At 28.7% G+C, this 26,394-nt stretch overlaps 1 protein-coding gene and 1 long non-coding RNA gene across 3 annotated transcripts; both read right to left on the reverse strand.

Moving 5' to 3' along the window:
• Nucleotides 1–327: 327 nt before the first annotated feature.
• LOC126742625 (uncharacterized) lies at nucleotides 328–26,394 on the reverse strand. 2 transcript variants are annotated; one of them, XM_050449361.1, is made up of 3 exons: nucleotides 26,226–26,394; nucleotides 9,474–9,711; nucleotides 328–648 (listed from the first exon to the last, which is right to left on the reverse strand). In XM_050449361.1, the coding sequence occupies exons 1-3, from the start codon at nucleotides 26,232–26,234 to the stop codon at nucleotides 605–607; spliced, it is 291 nt and encodes a 96-aa protein (XP_050305318.1). In that variant the 5' UTR covers nucleotides 26,235–26,394; the 3' UTR covers nucleotides 328–604. The 2 variants fall into 2 exon arrangements, with proteins under 2 accessions (XP_050305318.1, XP_050305316.1); XM_050449359.1 differs by lacking the exon at nucleotides 26,226–26,394 and adding an exon at nucleotides 26,049–26,210.
• Nucleotides 18,880–22,107, reverse strand: LOC126742629 (uncharacterized). The gene is made up of 2 exons (XR_007662621.1): nucleotides 22,027–22,107; nucleotides 18,880–19,077 (listed from the first exon to the last, which is right to left on the reverse strand). It is a non-coding gene; the product is annotated as an uncharacterized LOC126742629 (long non-coding RNA).

Raw genomic sequence — 26,394 nt, forward strand, 5'->3', positions numbered from 1 at the left:
TGATATCTATTATTTGATACCTATTTTTTATTACTGGCTTGGCAATAATATTATGTACCTTAAGCACACGTCCTAAATTAATACAATTAGATATTCTTGTAAGCATTACATATTACAATTATTATCTTTAAGGATTTACAGAACATCGAACGGGTTAACTAACCTTCCATTTCTCTAAAATATATACTTAACGGTAATATTTTTATACACTTCCTAAATATATGTTAATTTATAGGTTTCTGATAAATAAGAAGAGGATAACCCTTAATATTCTTATATATTATAAAATAGATACGTAGATTAGGTGAATTAACGATACTAACTGAATTACTAACAAAATATCTTTATTTTAAATAAATATGTGCTGACATTTCTACTAATACAATAAGGTTTGAATTAAATACTTAAATTAGAAAGCTAAAACTGGATGTAACAATATTTAACAACAGTCAAATAATGGCTACGACGCTAAGACACACATATTACATTAGCAATACTTATTTACACAGCATCATATAGCACACCTTGTATATATTATTTACAAACAGCTACTATGAAGCTAATCATGAGATTCTTGAATTAAATTGATGTTTGGTAGAGATGGCTAGAAGAATGTGAAGTGAAACTTGGACCTTGGACCTGAAGTTCCTAAATTAAAAAAAAACATTTTAATAATATGATAATAGTAAATTTATTCGGATAAAACACGAATTATTTAAGCAAATTGCTTTAGCTTCATTCGGTTAATACTAGTATTTCCTGGATAATACTGCTTAATGCAATACTTAGCAGTTACGTTTCAGATAGCTAAAGAGAATGACAGATTTGAAAGTATTTTTACATATTAAGAAAAGATTTATTAAATTGATGTATAAATTGGTATCACACAAAGACTTAAACATATCTTGTATGAATGCTACAACGTAAAGTTATTTTGCGGCGTTGCCAAAGGTGTCGAAAAAAACAAAACAAAAACAAAGCTGATTTATAGGTTATAATCATATCTAAAACAGTGGCATATCAAAAGCGACAAAAATTGTTATTTATTGCAGGTAAAAATGACTGCAGAAAGTATACTGGGTATTGTTTGTATGTTAGGGGTACCGTCCATCTTAGTGGGATAATAATAAGTAGAATAATTTCTAAAGGTATTTAAAGCGAAGTTAATTAATTATATGTGTTTTTCTGTTTATCTAAAGTACTGTCGATATTGTCACTTATACAAAAAAAAATTATAAGTAATTTCAGTCAGTTGTATTCTCAAGATACCGATTTACAATATGTGAGAACAAACTCGTCGATATTGATAACGTGTCACCAGAAAAAAACATCTTTACGCCAAATGGCTACCAGCATGTCTATTGGTTGAAGATATAGAAGATAAGATCGAGTGACATTTTGAGTTACATAATACTCCTGAGAACTTACACAGACATTTTGAGTGGTGTACAGGGAAGGCCCATCGAAACCAATCCAATAAGGTTTGAATGTCAATGTCAAGTGAAATTAAAAAAAGAAACCGCGGACTCGTATATTTTTACCTTCAGCGGAACCTATATAAATATAAATTTCCATTATAAAAATTCATTTAGCTAGGGTGACATTTACCATTATTTTTTTAAATGCTTTAAATTTTCTTGAAGATTTCGCTTTTTTTACTTGAGCTACGTGTTGCCATGCACTGAAATTTCAAATATTTTACTAAACACGTCTTTTAAACACTTTCCTGGAAAAGTTAAAGCTGGTGCTATCGAAGGATCCGCAATCTCTCTTCGATTTCCTTTTGTAGAGAGATATAAAATTAAAAATTTATGCCACTCAGCTTTCTTTAATCTAGACTTAAGGAACTGCACCACTAATGAATTCTATCAAATTTTATTGAATAGAAAAAATAAGGCTTAATGCCGCCTTCATTACAGGGTTCAAGTTATAATGTCTAAATATCTCCCTGAAAATAAAAGTATTCAAGTCCGACAAGTTTAAACAAATTTTCATATTCAGTATTAAACTCCAAAGTCAAACTGTTATTCGAGCTTATCTTGCTTGAATAAATACCATAAAATACTTAATCACTTGATTAAATATTAACATTTTCAATCTTAGGTTATCTAGGTCTTAAAAAATAGAAAAAATTAAGTAGACGGTTTAATAATATTTGTAATATTAAAAATAATTGTAGTATTTTTGCCCGTATATTTGAATTGTACTGCTTTGTCTGATTATTACTAGACAGATCTTGAATCATCCTGATAAAACACGAAGCCATCAAACTTTTCCGCGTTTTATCTGGCTGAATTGGTTAATACGCAATCTGCTAGATCAGACTTATTTTATTTAATTTTAGATTTTTCATAACATATGTTTATACAGGTATGGAAATTAAAGCGCCAACCATAGAAGATACAATTATTAACAACACACATCAAATTAGATATACAGGGGGACGTTTAATTATGCATTTACTGAAGTTCTGTCAACCTCCAGCAAACCTCACTTTAATATGTCGTGTGATACATCATAGTAAGCAGAGGAAAATTCTCTATTCAACGGTACCAAAAAAAATTAAATCGGTAAATGTGTAAGCAAATATTTTATTTACGCCAAACTTTGGTATGCCAAATGGCTACCCCATGGTGTGATACATTATTTTAAAGGGCATTCATTATGCTATCAATGGTTGTAAAAAAAAATAAAATTGATTGATTACACCTACAGGGGGGGTCCAAATTAACCCAAACTTTTTTTTTCAAATGGAAAACCACTTTTTTTTATCTCTCATTGAAAAGAGCCCTTTTTCCTGATTAAATTGCTCTATTTACTTTTGTGATTATCTAAAGGAGAAATACGATAAACCAAACCATTAAATTATTAAAAGTCTCGAAATATTTTGTGTTGGTAAATTTTTGGCGTGTTTGTTTAGCGTTTTTATTTTATTGGTATCGAGACATTTCCTGACATGGTTGTAGTGTCACTGTTAAAGTGAATTTCAACCAGTTGTTAAATAAGTTAACTTATATTGAAAAAATGCCCTATTTATTCGAATCCCACAAGATTGCAATCCTAATGATAATTGGTTATGTGGACAGAAGTCTTACTCAGCTAGTCTCAGGAATTTAGCGAGATAAAATTTGATTAGTTTTAACTGAATTTATTCCAGTTAAAGTCACCACACTGTATGTATATACTCTAGGATCAAAATAACAGTTGAAGGGATTTTATCAGTTTAGACGAAGAAAAAACGGATGTCGGCAATCGATGGTTTTGGAAATCATCCATAAGTTTAAAAAATACGGATGTTGTAAAATACAATGAAAACTAATTTTCCGTAATTACTTGATTAAAGATTAAAACTTTTAACGTATTCATGGCACTCTATTTTAAATGTTAAAAATAATGATGTTTCTGCGATTAATAAATTCATTTTCTATGATGAATATATTTTCTATCAAAAGACGTAATCATATATTAAGTATAACATTTAGAATAAGAAAGTGTCACGTCGGATTAACAGAAAATAACTAAATATGTCAAAAGATACTCTTATAACCATTCTATCAATATACCAAATTTAATTTGTTTATCTTAAAGAGTAAAAATTTATTAAGTGTGCCCTTTTCTTGTGAGTCACCAGATATATTTTAGGGTCAAAAAATAACGCCTCTAAGTTGATGTGAAATATTTTATAGGGCGATTTTTCAAATATTAAGGGACTGTTTCATATACAATAAAATCAAATTTAAAAGATATTTTTTGCTCTTAAAACAATATCTTTATACCTTTCTAATATTTTCTCTCAAAACTTTTTAATGCATTCAATATTATATTAGTTCATATTTAAAGGTAGCTCATCTTTTGCATATCCACTATTTACCGTCAACCTGTTTTATTTTAACATAATTAACTATTACTTCCACTCCATTTTTAAGTAAATTCAGAACAGTTCTTGTACTTCTTAAGCAATGTGATTTCGGTGTATTTTTACCCAGAGGAAACCCGCTTGCAAGTCCAAAAAGGAAATGAACACACAAAGATTGTTATATTTCTTCCGGAAAAAAAATGGAAAACAAGTGTAAATTAAAGTTTCAGAAATTATAGAAACATTATTAGAAACCAATGTGATATAGCGAGTATTTTCTCGTAAACTGCTAAACCTTATTTTTTTTAAACGAGACCAAATTTATTAAATTCGGTCAGAAAATTAAATGAAGATCTTTTTTTATATTTATATTATTTTATAAAGACTAAAAGCCATGTATAACTGAATACTGAATAGTTTGTATATTTTTTCAAAACGCTTGTTATCTCCTACAATAATAATTAGTATTCTATTTTCTAATGGCTCAACGCAAATATTTTAATCTATTCAGGCCTAATGAAATTCAATAAAATCTTATACCCATTATATACAGGGTGTTTCTTAAACTATACGCATAAACTTGGGAAATTATTGCTAATGATAAATAATAACTAATAGTGAAAAAAAATTTAAGTAAAATATTTTTAGTTTCTGAGATAATTCTTTTTTTTTCACAAAAATGTAATAACTTTGTCAGGTGGAATTTTGTTTTCAAATTAAGAAGTAAACAAGTCCGGATGTTTATTATGTTTAGTAGTACCTACTTTGCTATCAGTTGATACAGTTGTGGTCGTATTTCATTTTTCATTAAAATTATGCCGCATAATTTTTCAAATGAGGAACTAATGGATATGTTACTGGCATACGGAGAATCAAGACAAAACAGTGTGGCTGCAGCTAATCTTTATGCACAAAGGTTTCCTCATAGGTATCATCCGTCACGTGAAGCTTTTTTGCGTGTGGTTCAGCGCCTCAGCGGGGTAGAGAAACTGAAAATTTGCGGCCGAGGCCAGGGCAACATGGTGGAGCCATTAGACCTAGGCGTATTTTAAATCTGGACAATTTGATTTTAGATATCATCGAAGAGCATCCTGACATAAGCACTAGAACAATTGCAACGCAATTTGGATTATCACCAGTCACAGTTTGGCGAATTTTAAGGCATGAATTACTGTATCCATTTCACGTCCAAAGGGTACAAGCTTTACTTCCAAGGGATCATGCGCCTCGAGTAAACTTTTGCGAGTGGTTGTTACATCAGCAGCAGTTAAACCCAAACTTTACCAGGAACATTTTAGCTACGGATGAAGCAATTTTCACACGCAATGGTATTTACAATTTTCGCAACACGCATTTTTGGGCAGTTGAAAATCCGCATGCCATTCGGCGAACAAACTTTCAACAACGATTTTCAGTAAATGTGTGGGCTGGAATTGTAAACGGAATACTTATTGGCCCTTTCATTTTGGATAGTCTATCGCCTAACTGGTGCTCTTTATTTACAATTCTTGCGACAAAATTTACCGGTACTCTTTGAAGAAGTACCTCTTCACATTAGGCAGAATTTGTGGTTTCTTCACACATGGTGCTCCACCACATTTTGCGCGACCAGTGCGACGGCATTTGGATCGAATGTGCCCCGAACGATGGATAGGCCGAGGTGGTCCAATTGGATGGCCTCCTCGATCACCCGACCTTACTCCGCTTGAATTTTATTTTTGGGGCCACCTACAATCTCTGGTGTATGTAACCGAAGTTGACAATGAACAAGAATTAAGAAATCGGGTATTTGCGACCGCCGAGGAAATTCGACTACAACCTGGATTAGCTGCTGTCTGCAACTCTTGGATTAGGCGTGCTCAATTATGTATTGAAAGTCATGGAAATAACTTCGAACAGTTACTATAATAGTTAAATAAACATTTATTTTGGAGAATTTACGTTTTTTCTGAATTTTAATTAATAAGTCGTTTATCTCCGTAACTAAAACTATTTTACTAAATTTTTTTTTCACTATTAGTCATTATTTGCCGTCAGCAATAATTTCCCAAGTTTATGCGTATAGGTTAAGAAACACCCTGTATATAGGAAATATTTTTTTAAATATGTTTGTACATTTGCCTTAAGAAATATACTGGGTATCCCAGAGTATGTGTCAAATCTGCTAGATTTGGGTCTTACGAAAGAAAAAAAGGAAAGTTTTAATAAAATGTTTCTTACAGATCTTTAAGTACAGTTCTTAGCCTTTAAAGAACGCCTCGAAATATCATTTTGTCAAAATTTTTAAAATACTTTGTATTTATTAAATTATACATAAGAACATATTTGCTGTAACTAAAAAAATTATTAATGGAATTCTCGAATTAAGTTTTGGATAGACATGAATAAATTGCAATCTTTACTTGGCCAATTCTTTTTACTAATTAATTCCTTGATTTTTAAAAAATGACACTATTAACTTAACTCACAAATTACATTTATGGCCAGACAACAATATGGGTCTATTGTATCTTAAATATCAGTTTGAATTCATTAACACTTAACGAAAAGGCTAATTGGAAAACTTTACTTGCAATTTCTCCAAAATAATCTGTCATTTTTTTAAGCAATATTCATAATATCTAAAGCACGTACATTTTTAGTTTAATATTACAGCGTATATAAAATACTAAGAATGTTTTAAAGTTTGTCCCTGGAAATCAAAATTATCTAGATATGTCTCTAATCGATTAATTTTTAAGGATGCTTTTCTACTCATCACTATGTTTCATGAAATTGTTCAAAGTATTTTAAAAGTTATTTAAAGAAAATCATGATTTGCAGAGGTTGTTTATTTTCTTGCAAGCTATCCAAGTTCGGTAGATTGCCTACATATTCCCTGAAATCTTATATACAGTACAAATGTGTGTATTTAAAAGATTTTGATTTAAAAATACCCTTTTAAATTTGTTGTGGTGAAATCTGCATTTATATGGACTGTTAGATAACTATCATTTGCTTTAAAAATTAAACTCATTTCTTAGCTAAATCAACTTATAGGAGCTTTTTTACTAATTGTTAAATTGATTTATTTTGCTAAAAACAGTTTTTTTGGTTTGTAAATTTTCTCTAATAATAATTAGCTATTATCCAACTTTTAAAACTACGATTATTTATTGAATTTTAGCTCCTTACTTAAGCATTATCGACTTTAAAAAATTATTCCATATGAATATAGTTTATAATAGAAAAAAACATTTATCATTACATTAGTCGTTATATAAGTAAATTATTAATAGTAAAGTAAATAATCGAAAGTAAATCGAATAAATACCTATTGTTTTTAAGTTAAATTATTTTCACAAAAAATATGAAAACTTCCTCTAGGATTAATTTTCATGACTAATGACTTTTTATTGGTGACTTATGTCACCTCCTTGTCATTTGATATATATTTCTTTATTTATCAAACTGATCTAATTATAATTTTATTTTCTTTCTAGTAGTTATCTAAAACCATTTATGTTTAGGAGTTTTAAAAATATCTAGGTTTTAAGTTAGCTCATAATAGTAATCGGTGTATTTTGGTATTATAGTTTAATTTAGCAAACACCTGGATTGAGAGAAATTCATATTTTAATTGTAATAGAATTTTTTAGATACTTAATTTAAATATTAAGGTGCAAATAAATGACTCAATTCTACGTGATAATTATAGAAAAAAAATATTTATAGAAATATAATATTTACAAAATCTTACCTCTTAACAAATTCTATAGTTATTTATTGAGCACCTATATTAGATTCTGCGACCTAGCTCCTGAAATAAAATTTTTTAATATTAACCAAACGTTTTTTCTTATGATGATCATTGCCATGCGTGATCTACATGAATGTTGATTATTAATGAATTCAAATATGAAGCTACGGCTACAAATACACAATAAAATTAAGACCGTAAAAATATAAATATTTATTTTAAAATACTATGATTAAAAACTGAAAATGTCGATTTCACTTCTGTTTAAAGCTTTTACGATGTAGCGCTATAAAAACTGCATTGCTATTTAGTAATTTTATTGATGTATATATAAAAGATGTTTTATTTTATTATTAATTTTTAATACATTTTTTTACACACTCTTAAGAGTTTAAAATTGTAAACTAAATTTTGATTGAGGACGTTGTGGTCTAGAAATATACTTTTAAAACTTGGCTTCGTTCGCTAGCAGCCACTATTGTTTGGTTATTTTAAACATTATGACGTTGTCATTTAATTTTCATATTATTCTTGATAGTTTATAAAAATTGAACCGCAATATTTAGAAAAAAAATAAAACTTTAGCACTCAATATCTTGAAAACATAATTTTTAAGCACCGTTTATATAAACGTATATAAACTTTTCGACTTAAAATTGGTCCAACTCCTTGGGAGGTGAGCAATTTCCAATTTTTGAGTACAGACAAGAAAAAAAAGTTGGGTCTTTTTTTGTAAAAAAGAAAATGTTCCCCCAATCATTTTTTAAAAAAATACGGACTGCTAAAGGACAACACAAAAAATTGTTTTTTTTTTTTCAACTTTTTACAACTTTATATAATTTAACAATTTTATTTATTGTCTAACAAAATGAATCCATTATAGGGACAAATAATACAATCATATTAACTAAGCTAACAGAACAATAATTTACAAAAAAATACTATAATTGAATCAAATACAAATCACTGTTAAGCAATTAATTAATAATAATTATACCATTAGATCATTATCCATAACCCAAAAAGAAATTAGATCTCATGTTATTGTAATTTGCCTCATTGGAATCAAAAACGGACTTTTTATAATTGAGGTTAGATAATATTTTATTATATGAGTCTGGTTAAAATAGTTCAATTTTTTTTTCATTTATTAAAATTATTTATAAAATAACAACTTAAAATCACTTCACTGTAGGGGTTAAAATTGCTATCACTCAATAAAGATTTAAAGTTGTCCTTGCTAATAATTTCAATATCATATTTTATCAATTATTTAGTTAAATATTTTTTAAAGAAGTAGAGCAGATAAATTCAATAAAATCAAGAAACACTATTATAAAGCAATACAATTTATCTTGCAAATATTTATTTGTTATACGCGTATAAAGGCCATAAATTAATAGATAAAGTTAGACACCAGTATATATTTAATGTAAAGTGAAATTTAAATAATCGCACAGCTTATCATAAAAGCAAAAGCCTTTTAGATTAAAAGCAGATGTTCCACACAGATGGCGAAATGGTACTTGGATTAATAATTATTACAACTTTTACTAAGTCCAAATGTTAAAATGTGTATGGTGTGATATATGGTAATTATAGCTATTAGAAGCAAACGTTGCTCTCAAGTGGTCGATTTATTACATATTTTAATCTACAACAAAATTGCAAAATAATAATAAACGTTAAATTCATTAAGTGTTTAAAGATTAGAAAATGTTTGAATTACTTATAAAATAATGATTAATAAATACTTATAAAATGTAATTATAAAGTTAAAATTAAAAAAAAATCAATTAGTCTTTTTTTGCTTTTTTTGCTTGGTTTTGACCTATTTTAGTTTGTCGTAGGACCTTTGTTTTAGTCCAAAGTACTTACGTGGACTATTTGGTGGTACGAATCCATAGCCAGAAGCACCTACAACTACACCGCTAGTTTCGCCATTGTCTGGAGGAGCCGGTGGAAACACCACGGGACCAGGGTTCTGTCTAGGGTCTCTCGCTGAGGTTAGTGCGCTATCTAATCCGAAACCTCCAAATGAACTAAAGTCGACTACTCCAAACTGTGCTCGAACAACATTTGCAAGGAAACAGGCCACGAAGGCAAATATGAATGTCTAAAAAAGAAGCAAAATAATAAGATCAATGTTTTAACAATTTATATAACGTAGTAGCTGTACAACTAATAATAAAGTGTGAGCTGCTTAGATTTAAGTTTATTGTTAACTTATATCTAGCCGTAATAAAAATATATATCTTACAAACTATCCTTAATAAGAAAAGGGTCCCCAAAGAGGCTAAGCCTTTTGATATCTTAGATATCTGGGTTAAGAGGACGATGCCATTTGGCATGAAATTTCATGAAAATCAAAATAAGTTATTCGCTTTTCGGAGGGCCTTCGAAGAATAGCTCTCTAGGATGGCCAGCCTTTGGTAAGAGGCGACTATTAAGGCGACCTGGATCGCCAGGGATAACTGGTGGCACACCAGCCATAAAAATGGAGAGTAGAGGAAGCTTCGTAACTTGCAGATGAGCCGCTGCCTGGGGATCGCTAGAGCATGTCTGGCGCGGGCGCTGGAGATTACAGTATATGAGCCATCGATGGCAGGATGCTGAGGAGGTGGCCAGCTATCATGCAAGAAACTACTTTTTTACCTTGACGCAACATATACAAAAGCAGATAATGTACAGAAAGCTCAGCCAGCACTCAGTCAAGTAAGAACACCTAGACAGCGCTTGAATGGTCAACGTAAATAAGTCAATGGTATGCATTTTCTATATAGCCTTTGTATTAGATAAATTCCGCATTAACATAATTGGGGGTAAGTTACAATCAGATAATTTTCAGACGGAATACAGGCAGATCATCAAAGCCATGGACATCAAAAAAAACCTATAAATATTTAGGAATAAAACAAACTCAATGAAATATTGATCGAATTATAAAGAACGGAATAACAAAGAAAGTAATGCAAATAGGAGATGCCTTCTTAAAACGAATCTTGGCAGCCGAAAGCTGTTTAATAATATAAGTATTAATGTGGTATTAATGTATTAACATATTCTTTTGGTATTGCAGGATGGACTAAGGCCAAAATTGATAAAATGCAAAAAAAGCCAGAATACTATTAACATACCTTTTTTGAAAAAAAAAGTAATACAGACCGTTCACACTAGAACGGTAAGAGATACTTTCCAACTAAAAGGTAATGCTTTATTTAAAAAAAAGACAACAGAAATTCAAAAATTAGATTTTACTACTATAACAAAGGCTAAAAACTATTAAAAGGTTAAATAGAAACAACTAGATCCGCAAATTTCTAACCTGCGATCATTCTTCATTCTCCATCATTTTTAGAAAGGCTGAAACCGAAATAAATTGAGCGATATGTAACTCGACGATTGATTGAAACAATTGTCTTAAAAACTAGTTCATAGATTGGTACTAATTGTCTTTAAAAATAAAATACATATTAAATTTAATTAAATGAAAAACATAGATATGCATATTGGTTAAGGTTAAAATACAGTGTAAATACATATTAGCATTGTTACGCCTAACTGACTAAAAGGTAATATTTTAATTAACAAACTTATAGAGTTTATTACTAGTCTTTGGAAAAAATAATATTAAAAAATTCTGTACGGTGCGTATATTTATGTACTAAATGCATGCATGTCCGCGGTTTATTAGAGTGCAAGGCGTTCAATAAGATTTTTTTTATTAGCCGGTGGTATTTATTCTAAATTAGAAAAATAAGATGAAAACTTGGTTTTAGATAGTAAATCTTTTGCATAAATATGGTATTAGCATTGTTTTATATGGTGAACTAAAAACTGCCAATAGAAGCGACCCAAGCAATCCTCCAGTCTAAGACGCTCACTATATTCCCTCAGTATCAATAACTCTTAGAGCCTGTTCCCTATTGCATAAATAAATGTCAAATTTATATAACAGTCAGTATTTAGAGTGTCAAATACTTTTAGTCATGTTAATGACTACTACTAACAATGACTATTACAATATTTTTAAGAGTTAAGTTTTGATATTATACCTTTTCGAAAAAGATAGCATTTTAGCTTTTACAATTTTCTCCAACATTTCGGATGTTATTGGAAGCTGGGCTATTTTGGGGTGGGGCTGAGCTTAGCAACACGTATAAAGAGGGCTCTTTTCCAGATATCAGGCACATCAGCTGGGAAAGACGATTTTATAATAATGTAACGATCTTAACGACCATAAGTGAATATTCTAAGCTGTGCTCCGTAATTTAGGAATCACATTTTAAGGTCAAAGAATATTTTTTACTTAGAAATTTACTTTTGATTTAAGAAACGGATGATGTTTTAATTTAGTATTTTAATATGTAGAAATAAAAATAAGCGGTTTCTATGTAAAAAATAATAATTTCATTATTTGGCCACTGTCTCAATTAAATGTTGGTACTTTCTTGATTCCCCTGTATTGCTATTTGTCAAATAATTTGCAAATATTTTTAAGTCTATCTTCTTCTTGGAGAAGCGAAATTTAATAATGATGAAAACTTTCCCACAGGAATAAATTATGATTTTGTGGCGAACTACAAACGTCATTTTTTACGTAAAACTTAAATAATCTCAAAAATCAAATAACTTGGAAATATCAATAAATGAAATAAAATGAAAATATCTTAGTTATGTCAAGTACTATTAAATTAATGGGATGTCGGGTTAATTAACTTAAGCTTTTATTATTAGATAAAATTAATTATTAACTACAAACATCTTTTCTTAAGACTTTCAGAGATTAACATATAATTTGACATATAAAAAGAAATAGATTTTTCAAGTTTTCATTAAAACACCTGTAAAATATTTATCACCCTATATACGGTAAAAGAGGTCCTTTCTAAAAAGGAATGAAAAACTTAGGGTAAAAACAATTAAACTAATAACTGATGCTTGCTAGATATTTGATAAATACCACACAAAATATTTTTTATAGAGAATATCTACAGAAAAATGTTTTAATGAAAATTGTTTTTGATATAAAAAAATATGTTCGATAATGCAGCTCCTTAATTACTTTGACATTTTCATACAATATATAGACTTAATTAATTTCAAAAAGTATAGTTTACTTTTACTTTCTTTTTAGACTTCTAATGTGAATTAACACTTATCTAAGTCGATAGTTCCTTAAACGTGTAGGCAGTTGGCGCTAAACCTGAAAATTTACACTGTTGTAACAATAAACGGTAAATACTTAAGAATTCGTGAGTGTCACGGTCTGATTCTCTCGTGCAACATTTATCAAAAAGGAAAAAATGTGTATAACAGTAATTGCTGACTGGACATATGCAAGCACTAATATTAATAATGCGAGGGCGGTTGCATAATATCATTTGACTATTAAATTTGGATGCTAACATTCCTTAATTCATTTACTTTTTTTATGAGTACCGATTTCCTTTTCTTACAAGAAAATAATGCAATATTTTATGAATATATGTTTAAATACTAACTAATTCATTTGTAGAATTTGTTTTTAAAGATGCTTCAAAATTGGTGCAGTCTTTAAGTGTTACATTCAGTTCAAAAATATTCGAAATTATTAAAGATCTATTTACTGAATCAATATCAGAATGATTAAAATGTCTTTAAAACTAATTTTACTGGCGCAAAGCAGGATACGGTTGCAACCGCACCTTTCTCAAAGAAATGGTGGAAGGTGGGTTGCGGCAACGATCTCCAGTTGCATTCGTTCATTAAAAGGGAAAGCTCACCGCTCCGCTACTATACGGCCACTACGACCTTCATGCGGCAAGGTCGCTTGGTCAATTGGTAGTACTATGTCACGTCCGTCATGCAAGTAATGTTTGTATAATGTTGCCAACTAATGTTTTTTATTTGAAGTTTTTTTTGTGTTAAAAAATTATCCGCATTCCTCGGTTTGAAAGAATTATTAACGTATTTAGTATAGTGAAAGAAAATAATATTTTTTAAACTATTGCGTAATAGATAATTACTTTTTCGTATTCAAGTATGTCCCCTCTGTTAAATTTTATAATTTTAATCCTTAGATAAATGGTTTTCAACTAATTTTATATCTAAAGATAACCCAATTCAACATTACTTTAAAAATTCTTATTTTATGTCTGAAGAAAAATCCGTTTTTTTCTGTTAAGGATAAATATATTTTTAAACAATATACGATTCTAAGTTAAGATATGGCAACACTGTTACCATAACTAAATAAACCGTACGTATAACAAACTGCTCAGCTGATTTTTGTATTACGTAAGGAATAATAAACATGCGGTTTTTTTATAAAGTTCTTACGGCCAGTTCCTAGAGAAGAATAATTGACACCTTTAAAGTTTTAATTAGTAACAAATTCAGTCACGCACTATAAAATTTATATTTTTATATGAAATGAAGATATATAAAGGAGAAAGGATACTTCATTATTTAATAAGAAATGAAAACAAAGCTTTAAAAGTACATTTTTAAATCATTAGATCATACTTCAGGTATATGATTTTAAGTCTTCCAATATTTCGCAATCATTGTACAATGTACAAAAAACTTTCAATCATTGATATGCAGTATACACAATTAGCTAAATTTTCTATATAATTTATTCTCAAAGTATATAACATTACGAAAATGTAAAGCTAATGAGACGTAAAAGAAACGAGACGTAATCGTCTCAACATTTTCTGTTTTATCTATATAGGTCAGCAAATGCATGCAAAACTAAATTCATGTGTTAAATATATACCACCCTATACAATATGATTTAGCGCGTTAATTAGATCCCTGTTTAATAATGTTATAATTTTGTTTTATTGAGAAATACATTATAACATACTTAAATATAAAGATTACATTGTCTCCTCGGCTTATGGTCTTGGTAAACCTTTGGGATATTCCGAGAATAGCTTCTATATGGCTACAACTTACCATTATACTTAGCAGTTTCAGCAGTTCTTAAGAAGATAAGACAAAGGAATGAACCAAAGGGGTTAATATAGGGGAAAAAGCGCGAAACCTCCTCTTCAAATTCATCATTAGAGAAATTGCTGAACTAAGTTCATTTTATGATCTCATCAAGTTACAAATAATATATTTTATGAAATTCCAAACGGGTTACACCTAGTATGTTTAATAAACAAAAATGATTCGATTCGATGTTTCGATATCTTCTTTTACTCCTTAATGTTTGATGGTATCTTGTTAGGATAATCTATATATTTCTAATAAAGTATCCCCAATATATGCAGATTTTTTTTTGATAACCAGAAGATAGTGATTTGTAATAATAATTTCATAAGACTATTATATTGAATGCATATACGTAAGCTTAAGTTTACATATTTCTCACATATTTTAGTGATTGACTATAGAATAAGAATGAATTTTATTGTAGTTTTAGTATGAGAATTATCAAACTAATTATAAAAATTTTAGTAATCTATTTTGGTAAATGGCCTAGAATATAATGAGTTCTTTTTTCAATAGCCTTTTTCATAACAAAAATCAAACCAAAAGCAATTTGTGAATATCTTTTTTGAAGTATTATTACTTTATTATATACTAAATATATTTCTAAAGTTTCAATTTATAAAATTCACGTCAAAACATTGCCCGCAGAGCGATACGATGCTTGAAGTCACTTGTTAGTTAGGAAATAATTTTGCTGTGTAAACTTTGCGATGGATATTCAATCAAAAAAAAGATTCATCCTAGCATTATTGGTGTGTATCCCAATGTGCCTAACGTCCCCGTTTTTTTGGGTACTCTTATCATTTTCTGCCCCAAAAATGGTATAATCCAATTTTAGGAGAGGATTTAGGTGTGCTTAGCCTTCTAATAGCCTTTATCATCTGTTTCCGATAAGAAAATTACAAATCCAGCAACACTATCTAATTATCTATGACAAAATATTAAATTTTTATTTCTTGCATTTTTTTTATACAATAAACCGTTTTTGAAAATATCGCTGGTAAATGAAAAAGGATCAGTATTAAACACGATGAAACTATCAAATTTAAAAAAAAATGAAGTGGGCCGTGACTGCTTTAATGTTAGTCAAATCAAATTAATTTTATCGAAAAGGAAACGAGAATTTTAAATTTTTTTATGGCTAACAAGACAGTTGGTAGTCCTGTTGTTGAACCTTTGGTATGACGCTCAAATTACGAGACAGTTTAACCACTAATCAAAACTCTTTATTGTTACTCTCGAACGATATTAACATCTTCGGGAGAAGATTAAAACGGGTTAAGATTAAAATTGAGTTTTAATCTTCCCCCGAAGATGTCTTTTATTTTCTATCAAAACTTTTACAAATGTTTTTAGATTTTCTCCTCTTGAATTTGGATCATCTTAAAAACCAAACATATTTCTTTAAAAATACGACGCAATATTCGAAAGTTTGACATTCGCTTGGATTTAGTTAATTTAGTTTAAACCTATTATAAAATTAAATTTATGAAAAAACTGAGTATTTATATATAGGTTATATTATAGTTATAGGTTTATATTGGCAAGTACAAAAGATGTTTAAAATATCTGTAATGTTTAGTATACAAATTTACATATCATATAGTGACATTACTCCAAGAGATGCTAAAGTAAAGCCTACTTTCATGAAAGAATTTAAAAAATGTATGATAAAAAATAGAGGACTAAGAATAATTACTACTAATTAACAAAATTCTATTTTCATGGTCTCGGTGAATATTACAGACAAAAAATATTGTTAGGAAAGTTCTAATCAAAATGTATAAAAACATATACTTATCTACCTTAGTGTTGTTTATTACTGAGGGTCGAATATTAGTAAGACTTAGGGGCTGACATTTATAGTAAGAACGATAAAAAAGGGTTATGCCAAACTTAAAAAGTTAAGAGCCTGCCTATGAAATATCAACAGGGATTTTCAATATACTAGTCAAGAATTAGATTAAATAAAAATGTCATCGTTAGTGGCTAAATACGAAAGGTTTATAAAAAAGAGTAACCTCAAAACACGTTTCTTTAAAACAAATGTATCTATTTACTTTAGTAATAATTGCGCAAAACAATTTCTATGCACAAAACTGCAACTCTCGCTTGTTAAAGATATTTGCTTGTGCAGTCAACCTAATACATAAACGGACACTTTCAAATATCACTTTATACCATCTTCAACAAGTAAAAGCGAGAATTACAAATATAGCAGTTTTTCTTTCGGTTCATGCGTTTTTCTTTCTCATTGTTAAATCTTACTGTGTTTTTTAAAACAGTTTGTAAAGAAATTAATAAATTTGTGCATGATGTGTACCTAGTGATTTCACATATTCATTTTCCGTTTTATATGTTATTTTCCTTTAAGCGTATACTATCTTGGCAATACATCACTAAATACGCTGGGTGGTCCATCGAAAATAGTCCAGCAAGTTTTAAATGTACAAATTTTTAAAAATCCTCGGGCCCTTATAGTTTTGTTTTAAATACTAACAGGTAAAAAATTAATCAGGAACTCTTAGCGGACACATCTTAAACCACTGCCAGGAAAATATCTTGACGTAAGTAGAAGGTATAAGATAGTAATAGAGATTTGTACATGCCCGTACTTCTCTATATTTTGGAAACAGTTAAAAATTAGTGAACATGTTAAATACAAAAAAAGTCATATTTTTTTCCAGCGGAGTGCAAACAAGCAATCACAAATAGGGTATTCTATTTAAAAAGACAAAGTTAGTCTCTATAGCAACCAAACCAGAAATAACAGAAAAGATATATGCAGGTCGAAACGTAATAGGGGAATAGCTTACTGAACAAGTTTTATAAAGGTCACTTTTGCATATCTATATTATATATATATGCGTTTGTCTGCTTCTAGATCCCTAAAATGCGGCGTTCCCCAGGGTTCAGTGTTGGGACCACTGTTATTTTTACTGTATGTGGATGACTTGAGTTCATTGAAACTGCAGGGCAAGGTGGTTCAGTTTGCTGATGAGCCATAAAAATTCTGACTATATTAAGACTTGTATCCTTGAAGACCTTCAGATTTTATCAGGGTGGTGTGCTTCCAACAGGCTCATGTTTAATGTAAGAAAGACGTCTATTATGGGGTTTAAGTGCGATGTTCAGGGTCTGATGTTTGACGAAAATTCCCTCTTGCAGAATAAAGAGTGCTGCAAGTTCCTAGAAATTTCCATTGATGGTCGCCTTCGGTTTGAAGATCATATTTTACATTTAGCTGGGAAATTATCTTCTGGATGTTTCGCAGTAAGAATGGCAAAACAAGAGCTGGGAGGGGTGGTTGCACGTTCAGTGTACTTTTCACTTATTGAATCTCATATTCGGTATGGCTTGCCTTTTTTGGGGTTTAACCAATAAGGGGCTACTTAACATTATCTTTGTTATTCAAAAAAAAGCAGTTAGATACCTGTGTTCTGCTAAGTTAAGAGATTCTTGCAAACCCCTCTTCATTTCTGAAAAAATCCTAACTCTTTTTTCACTCTTTATCTTAGAAACAGCTGCTCTTATTCACAAAATTCCCAAACTACCCTCTGACACTGGCCATTTGACTCGTCGTGTAAATGATGTTCCCCTACCTATTCCTACGTCTTCCCTTACCAAAAACTCATTAATTTACATAAGTAAAAAAATTTACAATCATGTTCCTCTGTGTGTTAGACATATATCGGATATTAAGAAATTTAAAAGAGAATTAAAGTCGCTTTTATTGTCTAAGGCATATTATAACCTGGATGACTTTTTTAATGATAGGTTTTAACCTTGGACATGTTGGAAAGTTTTCTTTTTTTCCTTTTTTCTTCTCTAGTTTTGTCAACAAGTTTACCTTTATTTAGTAATTGATTGTTTTATTTAGTTATCTTTAATTTAAGTATGTTCAAAAAGTTTTGTCTTTTTGTGTTTAATTTTGTTCATTGTTTTGTCAATTTTTGAAATTGTATTTGTGTTTTGTTTTTTTAGCTTATAGGATGCTTGTACACAAGATTATTCTTACGTAATATAGCACATTTTCTTTCTTTCTTTCTTTCTTTCTTATACTTTTGTATACCAGGTAATTAAGAAGTTTTACATGCATTATGCACTACTTTCTTGCTACTCTTATAATATACATAATGGAAAATTTATCTTGGATGACCATATCTTGGATGGCAATATCTGCATTAATTAATTATATATATATATATATATATATATATATATATATATATATATATATGCATGCAGTTGCTGCATGTTTAAAGACATTTTTATTGGGTGTCCCCTAATGACCATACAACGTTGCCAATTTTTTTATTATTTTTTTAAATGTAAAGTTTTACAACAATCACAAATTGGTGATTGAGGCTTCGGCGCCCTGTAGCTCGGGGGCGGGTGGGGGTGGGGCTGCGGCTTTTGGGTTCGTTTGGCTTGGGGTTGGGTCTGGTGTGCTCTGGCGGAGTTTTGGTGCGGTGGTGAGGGACACCTTGTATATCTGTATATATTGTAGACTTTTAAGAATAGTTGTATAACAAACTAGTTTTTTTTCCCAACTTTTTTGAGGACAGTACTGCATACAAGTTGTTAAATTAACTTAGGCATGACCCCTCTATTGTAAAACAGTATGTGGATATAATGTTTGAATAAATTGAGAAAAAATAAATTGAGAGAAATATATATATGCAATTAATAATTATTATTAATATAATTAATAATATATATATATATAATATTAATTACATATCACGAAACGTGGTCCCTTTTAAAGACCCATGGAAAAATTTATAAATCTTTATAATTTTCTTCACTGTTTTTGCCCATGGACATCAATATCTTCAAGAGAATGAAATTCTAGAAAATTTTAAATACAGGGATTTACAATAATATAACATAAATAACCTAAATTGTGGCCCAAATAAACTTTTTTGAACTAACTTTTTTATTAATCTAACTTTTTAAAATTATTAATATCGTTTTAACTTTGTTATTTTAAGACTTAGGCTATTAGTATAAATAAACTTTTTTATTAAGAAAATTATCTTTTGATTTATCTTAAAATATACAGGGGTTTCCATTTAAGATAAATTAATTTTTTCTTTTACATTTTCTCGAAAACGCGATATTAATTTTTTTCTGTTTCCACTATTTAAATCATCAAAAAAATCATACCGTATAGTTTGCGAATCTTATTAATCCTTTATACTAAATATTAACAAAGATACCAATAGTGCCGACTTAATCGCGCTTTCGAGAAAATGCAAAGTGATTTATTTAGGAAAGGAAAAGTTAAGGTTAATGAAGATAAATAGAAAAAGTTTTTATCATAAAAACATAGTTAACATTTTAAAAGCTAATAGACAAATACCCAGGATAACCAGAATGAAAGCATTTCTTCTCGTATTTTATTTCTACCAAATTCTGATAATAAGCGTTCCGGTATTATGATTTATTGCTTACAACTCATTAATTTTAAAAAATAATACTTTTAAAATTTCACATTGTTTTAACTAAGGCTTTGTCTATAATTTTCTGCTGCATATATGAATGCATGAACTCAAGCCTTAAAACTAGAAGACTATATTTTGTACAATAACTTGGGTTCACGCAGAAGAGAATTCGGACTTGATGATGATGATAAGCCGCTTAATCCTGCTTAATATTTAAAAAATTTTAATGGTAAGTAGGTTCCTTGGAAAATATACCATTAAAGTAATGTAATTTAATTTAAATCTCTTGACTTCAACTTATTAGAGCACCGTATTGCTTTAATGAAATGATAAATGAATTATTTGAAGTCCTTTATGACTAGTGATTTAGGCGCTAACGATCATGAGGCTGCGAGATCCTTGTCTTGATTCGCACCTTTTTTTAATTTATTTCGCTAAATATTTTTTTAGCTTTTTTTTATTTTACCGACCTACTACTAGATTACTAAACTACTATTAAATTACATAACTACGTGTTATGTAATCTAATATTGTGTTCTTGTGTTTACAAACTTTACAAATTTTTGACTAAGGAATCCGTCAGGGTTATTATATATACAGGTTGTTGTTGTGTCTTGGGCAAATTGAAACATAATCGAATCCATGTAGAAAAAAGTCTTAGACTCTAAAAATATTGGATGCGTACTTCTTTTACTAATGATAAATAAGAATATACTTAGAGAGCTGTGACTAGGTCATCCTAACGAAAATAAAATACTCACGCTTCTTGGCACGAGTCTTGGCGAGGTAAAAATTTACTTAATTCCAAATTAAAATATTGTCTTCTGTTTTAATTATCAACTTAACCTTAAGTTTTATAGGATGTAAAAACATTAAGAATGTGCCATATGGTTATCGCGCGTACCTTGTTATTGGTTCGAAAGTGATGAAAATAAAGTTGTAAAAATGAAACATAGTGGTTTACATAGAAGTGGAAATAAATTGTATAAGCGCGATGATTAAAAATTAAAATGTTATATCTATTCAAGTGATTAGAAAAAAAAATAATATTAAACTAATATTACCTTCGTCATTTTTAAAATGTGCTCTATAGTATAAACATTTCCAGCATCTCTGTAGCGCAAACAATGTAATATTTTCATCCGCGATGCCTTCTATAAAGAACACATCATAGCATGAAAAATATAGTCTTAAATCTTTGATAGTAGCATTTTGGTTTAAGTGTATGAGCGTCTATACTATAAATATTTTTTTGTTTATTGTATATCTTACAAATTTGAAAAAATGCATACTTTTGCGTCGATCAGTTGATGCAGGTTATAGTAGAATACTCGATATCGCTTACGAGGGGTTCAGATATCATACAAATAGATAATTTCTAACTATAGTCTGTTGAAAACTAGACGTAAACAAATATTCAACATGCTCTCTCAACTGCACAAGCTCGCTCATAATTTTATGGGGCGTTGACCAATTAGCAATGCAAGTAACACGCACGATTTATTTCTGCGTTTTATGAATGGACATAAACATTTGTTTCGCATATAAAGCTTTTAGTATAATTTTTGTATTTTTCTAAAGATACTACTCGAGCATGGTATTAAAAGAATTAAGTTTAAGAACCATTTGTGATTTTTATTAAACATTTTCTTTCGCGATAATTTTTTTAATAAGTTAAATATCCCACAAACCAAAATTTTTAATCTGCAGAAAAGTTCTTTACCTCTAGAATTTTTATTGAGTGAGGTAGCAGTTTTAAAGTTGAAAAAAGAAAAAAAAACTAAAAAGATTTAGTATTTGCATTTAAAATTGATGTTGCATTAAAACCACTTATTTTATTATCGATGATTAAAAATCTATTACCGCATATATTTTTTGATATAGCGAAAAAAAATAGTTGAAAGGAAATACTTATATATCTTTCGCCTAAATTTTTGGATACCTTACGGGCTATAACTCCTGATATATTACGGGCTATAAAATAAGAAAATACATACCATAACAGGAGAGCATTTGTTGGAAAAGGAAATGTTAAATAAAAAATGCAAATAATTTGTGACTTTGACGCTTAAAGTTTGGTTGTAATCGATTGATGACACTTTCTAACTGACATGTAGTCAAGATAAATATATATCCACATACATAAATATAATGCATAGCATAAACATACAAAATAAATAAAACGACTATTTCTATTTTGAATTTAACCAAGAAATTACACTTTTTTTACTAACTGCAGTCAACAAAATTGGGTTTTATTTAAATAATTTACCTTTAATTTGCACAAACAGTTAAAACACATTTTTTTAATAAGAATTTCTAATTAATTATCATATTATTCTTTATATGATAATAGATTGCGGTAATAAAATAACTGGTTTTATGCATTTTTAAGCTCTCATATGCTCGGAAGTGACCTCTAGACCTGGTATCCGAGTAAGAATAATTCTTCGCGGCATCTCGGAAAAGATTAGCCGTATGACCTGCGGAAAAAAGGCCATTAAAGAATCCATGGTAAATTGTTGGAAAGTACATTTAAGGTACTAGAACGGCCAATAGGGAAAACAGTTTTGGGTAACTTGAGTCATAACTCCTGGTCTAATATCCTGCTGTGATTTTTGTTTTAAAGTTTCTTTGGAATGTTTTTCACTTTTCATTAAAAAAAATCGTTAAATATATTTTTACATTTTAAGTTTTAATACAATTGACCTCTGGCAATTCAACAATGGCAGACTGATTTTTTTATTACTTTCAAAAACAAGATGCTACTGATCTCAATAACAGTTCGTTAATTATTTATTGCATAATAATGTATAATAATAAGAGTCTTCGTATATATCTATGTATATTATTACATTAAATTAATTATCCCACCTGTACGCGTTTGGCATATCATTTTCATTGTTTATAAGGGAAAAACAATAGGTGAAACAAGTAATAAATTTATTTAATACTGAGTGTGAAACTATCTGCACTTGATGAAAAGAAAGCATTTTGCAATGAAACAGTAGTCTTTGTTTATATCTGACATAATAAGGTTTTATTGCTCTATACATTTTTGAAATGTAGTATGGCCCAATTTAAAGTTTTAATGTTTTAAAGTTTGTTTTGACACTATCGGTCTAAATACAGAAATATTATCTTTTAATGATTTCTATTGTAGGACATTTACAATTTAATAATTTTTCCGCTATTTTTGGTTATAATAAATTATGCAGTCTATGTTAAACAGGTCCTTTTATAATAATATTTTTATATGTTTCGTTTAAAAATTTTAAATTATTGTGATGATTTGCTGAAATTGAATTGAATAAAATATATTATTTCACTCCACCTTAGTCAATTTTTTTTACAGTACAACTTTAACTAGAGAATAAATATTTAATAACAATTTTCTTTATTTCATAATCTGACATCTTTGTAAGATAAAATGTCTTAATGGATATACTAATTATTGAAGTACTAAATTAGTTAATTTTGCTGAATAAAAACGCTGATGCAAGAGATCAATTATTATAAATTTTGTGATGTACATGTTAAAAACCATACCATCTAGTTCTACTTTAGATTTCCAAACTTATTATTTTCCTTTTTTTAGTCATGACCAATTTCATGCATTTACATACTTAATTTTTACGTAAAGTGGTACATACCTAAAAAAATAGTCTATTTAAGGTGCCAATGAAAAAAGAATTAATATATGAATGCTCTACTTAACACACTTAATAGCTTTAAAAATTGTAATTTTCGTATGCCGAAATTTTGGAATTTATTCCTAAAGTAATCGAGACAGTTTATGTAGAAAAACGCGTTATAGTGGATGTTTTGAAATTTGAAAGTAATACTAATTATTGTATCCCGCATAATATTTTAATCATTGTTTGTGCGCTGAGGCATATCGCTTCACATAATATTAAGTTGCTTATGTGTTGCACAATCAGTTTTTATTTTTATTTAAAATATATTCATAAAATAATTGTTAAAATTTATAAGAAAATATCAAAAAATATTGGTGTATATTTATAGTAATCCATTTTAAACAAGCTTTTATTATATGAAATCATAAAATTTACTATTTTAAATAAACATAATATTTTGTTTTGAAATTATTTTATTTCATTTTTTTATCGGAAGCAACGTTTTTCAGATCAGAAGTGAGTCTTTGTATTTCTTAAGCCTATTTCTTAACGATATTCATAATCTACTTATACGAATAAATGATAATGTTACTAGTAGTAAGAACGCGTTTTATAGAAACAGTTTAGAAAGTATAAATCAATAAATTTAAATGAAAAATATACTTTTTCCAACAGAATTAGTTTTTGAGTCTAATTTAATAAGTTATTTGACATATTTAATATTCATATAAGTAAAATATAAAAACTTAATAAGGGCTTTTTATTATTTTTGAATTTAATTTGATTTGATATATTTTTATTCTTGCTTACTAAATATGTTGTTGAATTAGGTTTATAAACATTATTATTAATATTATAGGTATTTTTATTTTTATGAATTTTTGGGATTTTTTTTTGTATGTAGCTATTTATGCTAAATAAAAATTATTGTCATTACTATTATTATTAATATTATTTTATTTATATGCATGATTAAAATGCACATTTATACAAATGGAAAAATTACATTGCATCTATAGAAAAAAATATATAAATAGGTATATTAAAAACAGAAAAATGCCCCTTTTAGAGTAGTTTAGCGTTACTTGTACTAATAAATAATAAAATAATTTAAAAGATAATAAATATTAAAGGTAACTTTTAGAGCTTCATGATTATATTTTGATGGCGTATTAATTTTTTTCTAATCAAATAAAATTATCTTTATTTCTAATTATCCTCTCTTTTAAACACTTTACTATTTGCAAGATATTATAGAAGTACTACTAATCCCGGACTAACTAACTCCTACTAAAGTACTACTTAGTCCCGCATTTTAACAAAAGCCTTCAGTATAAGAAAAAAAATCTTTTTTGACGTCCTGCAAGCGTAATTTTTTACATTTTAAATATAATATATAAAACGTTTTAAGATTTTCAGATAGATTTTAAAAGTGTAATTATAAAATGTCCCATTTAATAAATGAAATTGACTGTATTCTACTTCCGGTTGGTGCTATAGCTATTAAAATATTTTAGTTATGTGGGTCCCGATAACCTTGGCACATTGTTAAATTTTCAATATTTTCTTATTCATAGTTCGTTCATCATAACTTTCTTTTACCTATCTGTAATATTGAAAAAAAAATATTATGATTTCTGCAAATTTGTTTTAACCAAGAATGTTTCATAACCTAAGGAAGGCTACAGTAATTTAAACAGTTTATGATGTTGAAATTATGAATTTGTAATATTAACTGCTTACTTATTAATACTAGGTGTAAAGGAAATTAATTTACAAAAATTGACGGTATATTCTCGTTAAATTATAAAAGTACCATATTACATTAAAACACAAGACAATGCCTCTTGCGAGACTGCACTACTCACATAGATACTTATAATTTGAATGGTTGGTTACTGATTTCTTGTACTATACTACTGCTTATGTTAAGACAAATCGACAATCGAAATATTTTAAATAGAACATTTAAGTAGTATTAAATAACAAATCCTTAGTAAATGGTTTTACGTGCAGGAAAAGAAAACCCAATATTTTAAATCTTAAAATTTAATAAATAGCAGTTAAAAGTAATGCATCAATAATAATCAAAACAAAGAAATGTATATAAAAAGTACTGAAAAATTAAAGTCGTTATGTTATAAAACATAAAGACTTTAATTTTTTCATTGGTAAAAATATTTTAATAAGTGGAATTTAAAAATTAAATGAGGTGTTTATAAGTAGTTTAGAAAAAAGTTAAAAAGTCTATATATTTTATTAGTGATTTTCTAGTAAACCGTAGGGTAAGAATATTCCATTTAAAGTTTGATAATATAATTTATTTGATTATCAAGAGGAATAGATATCCAAAGCATAAAACTGTTCGTGAAATTAATTACCACAAAATGCATTCTCCATATAAACACTTAATCCAAAGTAATAGCACTAAAACTCGCGATCGTTCAAAACAAATAAAAATCAATCAATCGGGGTAGTTTAAAGTAAAGCAAATTCATAAAAATCGCACTAGCACTTAACAATGGCAATAAAGCTCGTAGTTTTCTTTTAACACTTACGAATCTCATGATGTTAGAAGGTACTTCTATGGGTGCACTAGGTGGGTGAACCGCTGCTGTAGACAGATGCGGGGCAATTTTGTGGTGGAGAGTTATATATAATGAATTGCAACCTCGTACTCGAGGTCACTTTACGTCTTGCGACACACGACGGCGACGTCTTAAGACG

The sequence above is a fragment of the Anthonomus grandis genome, chromosome 12 (assembly GCF_022605725.1).
Source record: "Anthonomus grandis grandis chromosome 12, icAntGran1.3, whole genome shotgun sequence".
Lineage (NCBI taxonomy): Eukaryota > Metazoa > Arthropoda > Insecta > Coleoptera > Curculionidae > Anthonomus > Anthonomus grandis.

Excerpts from the sequence above, each read along its gene's own strand:
- LOC126742625 (XM_050449359.1), bottom strand. Across the intron at positions 649-9,473 it reads CGTACCACCAAATAGTCCAC|GAACTTCAGGTCCAAGGTCC; the intron begins GTAAGTACTTTG and ends TTTTTAATTTAG.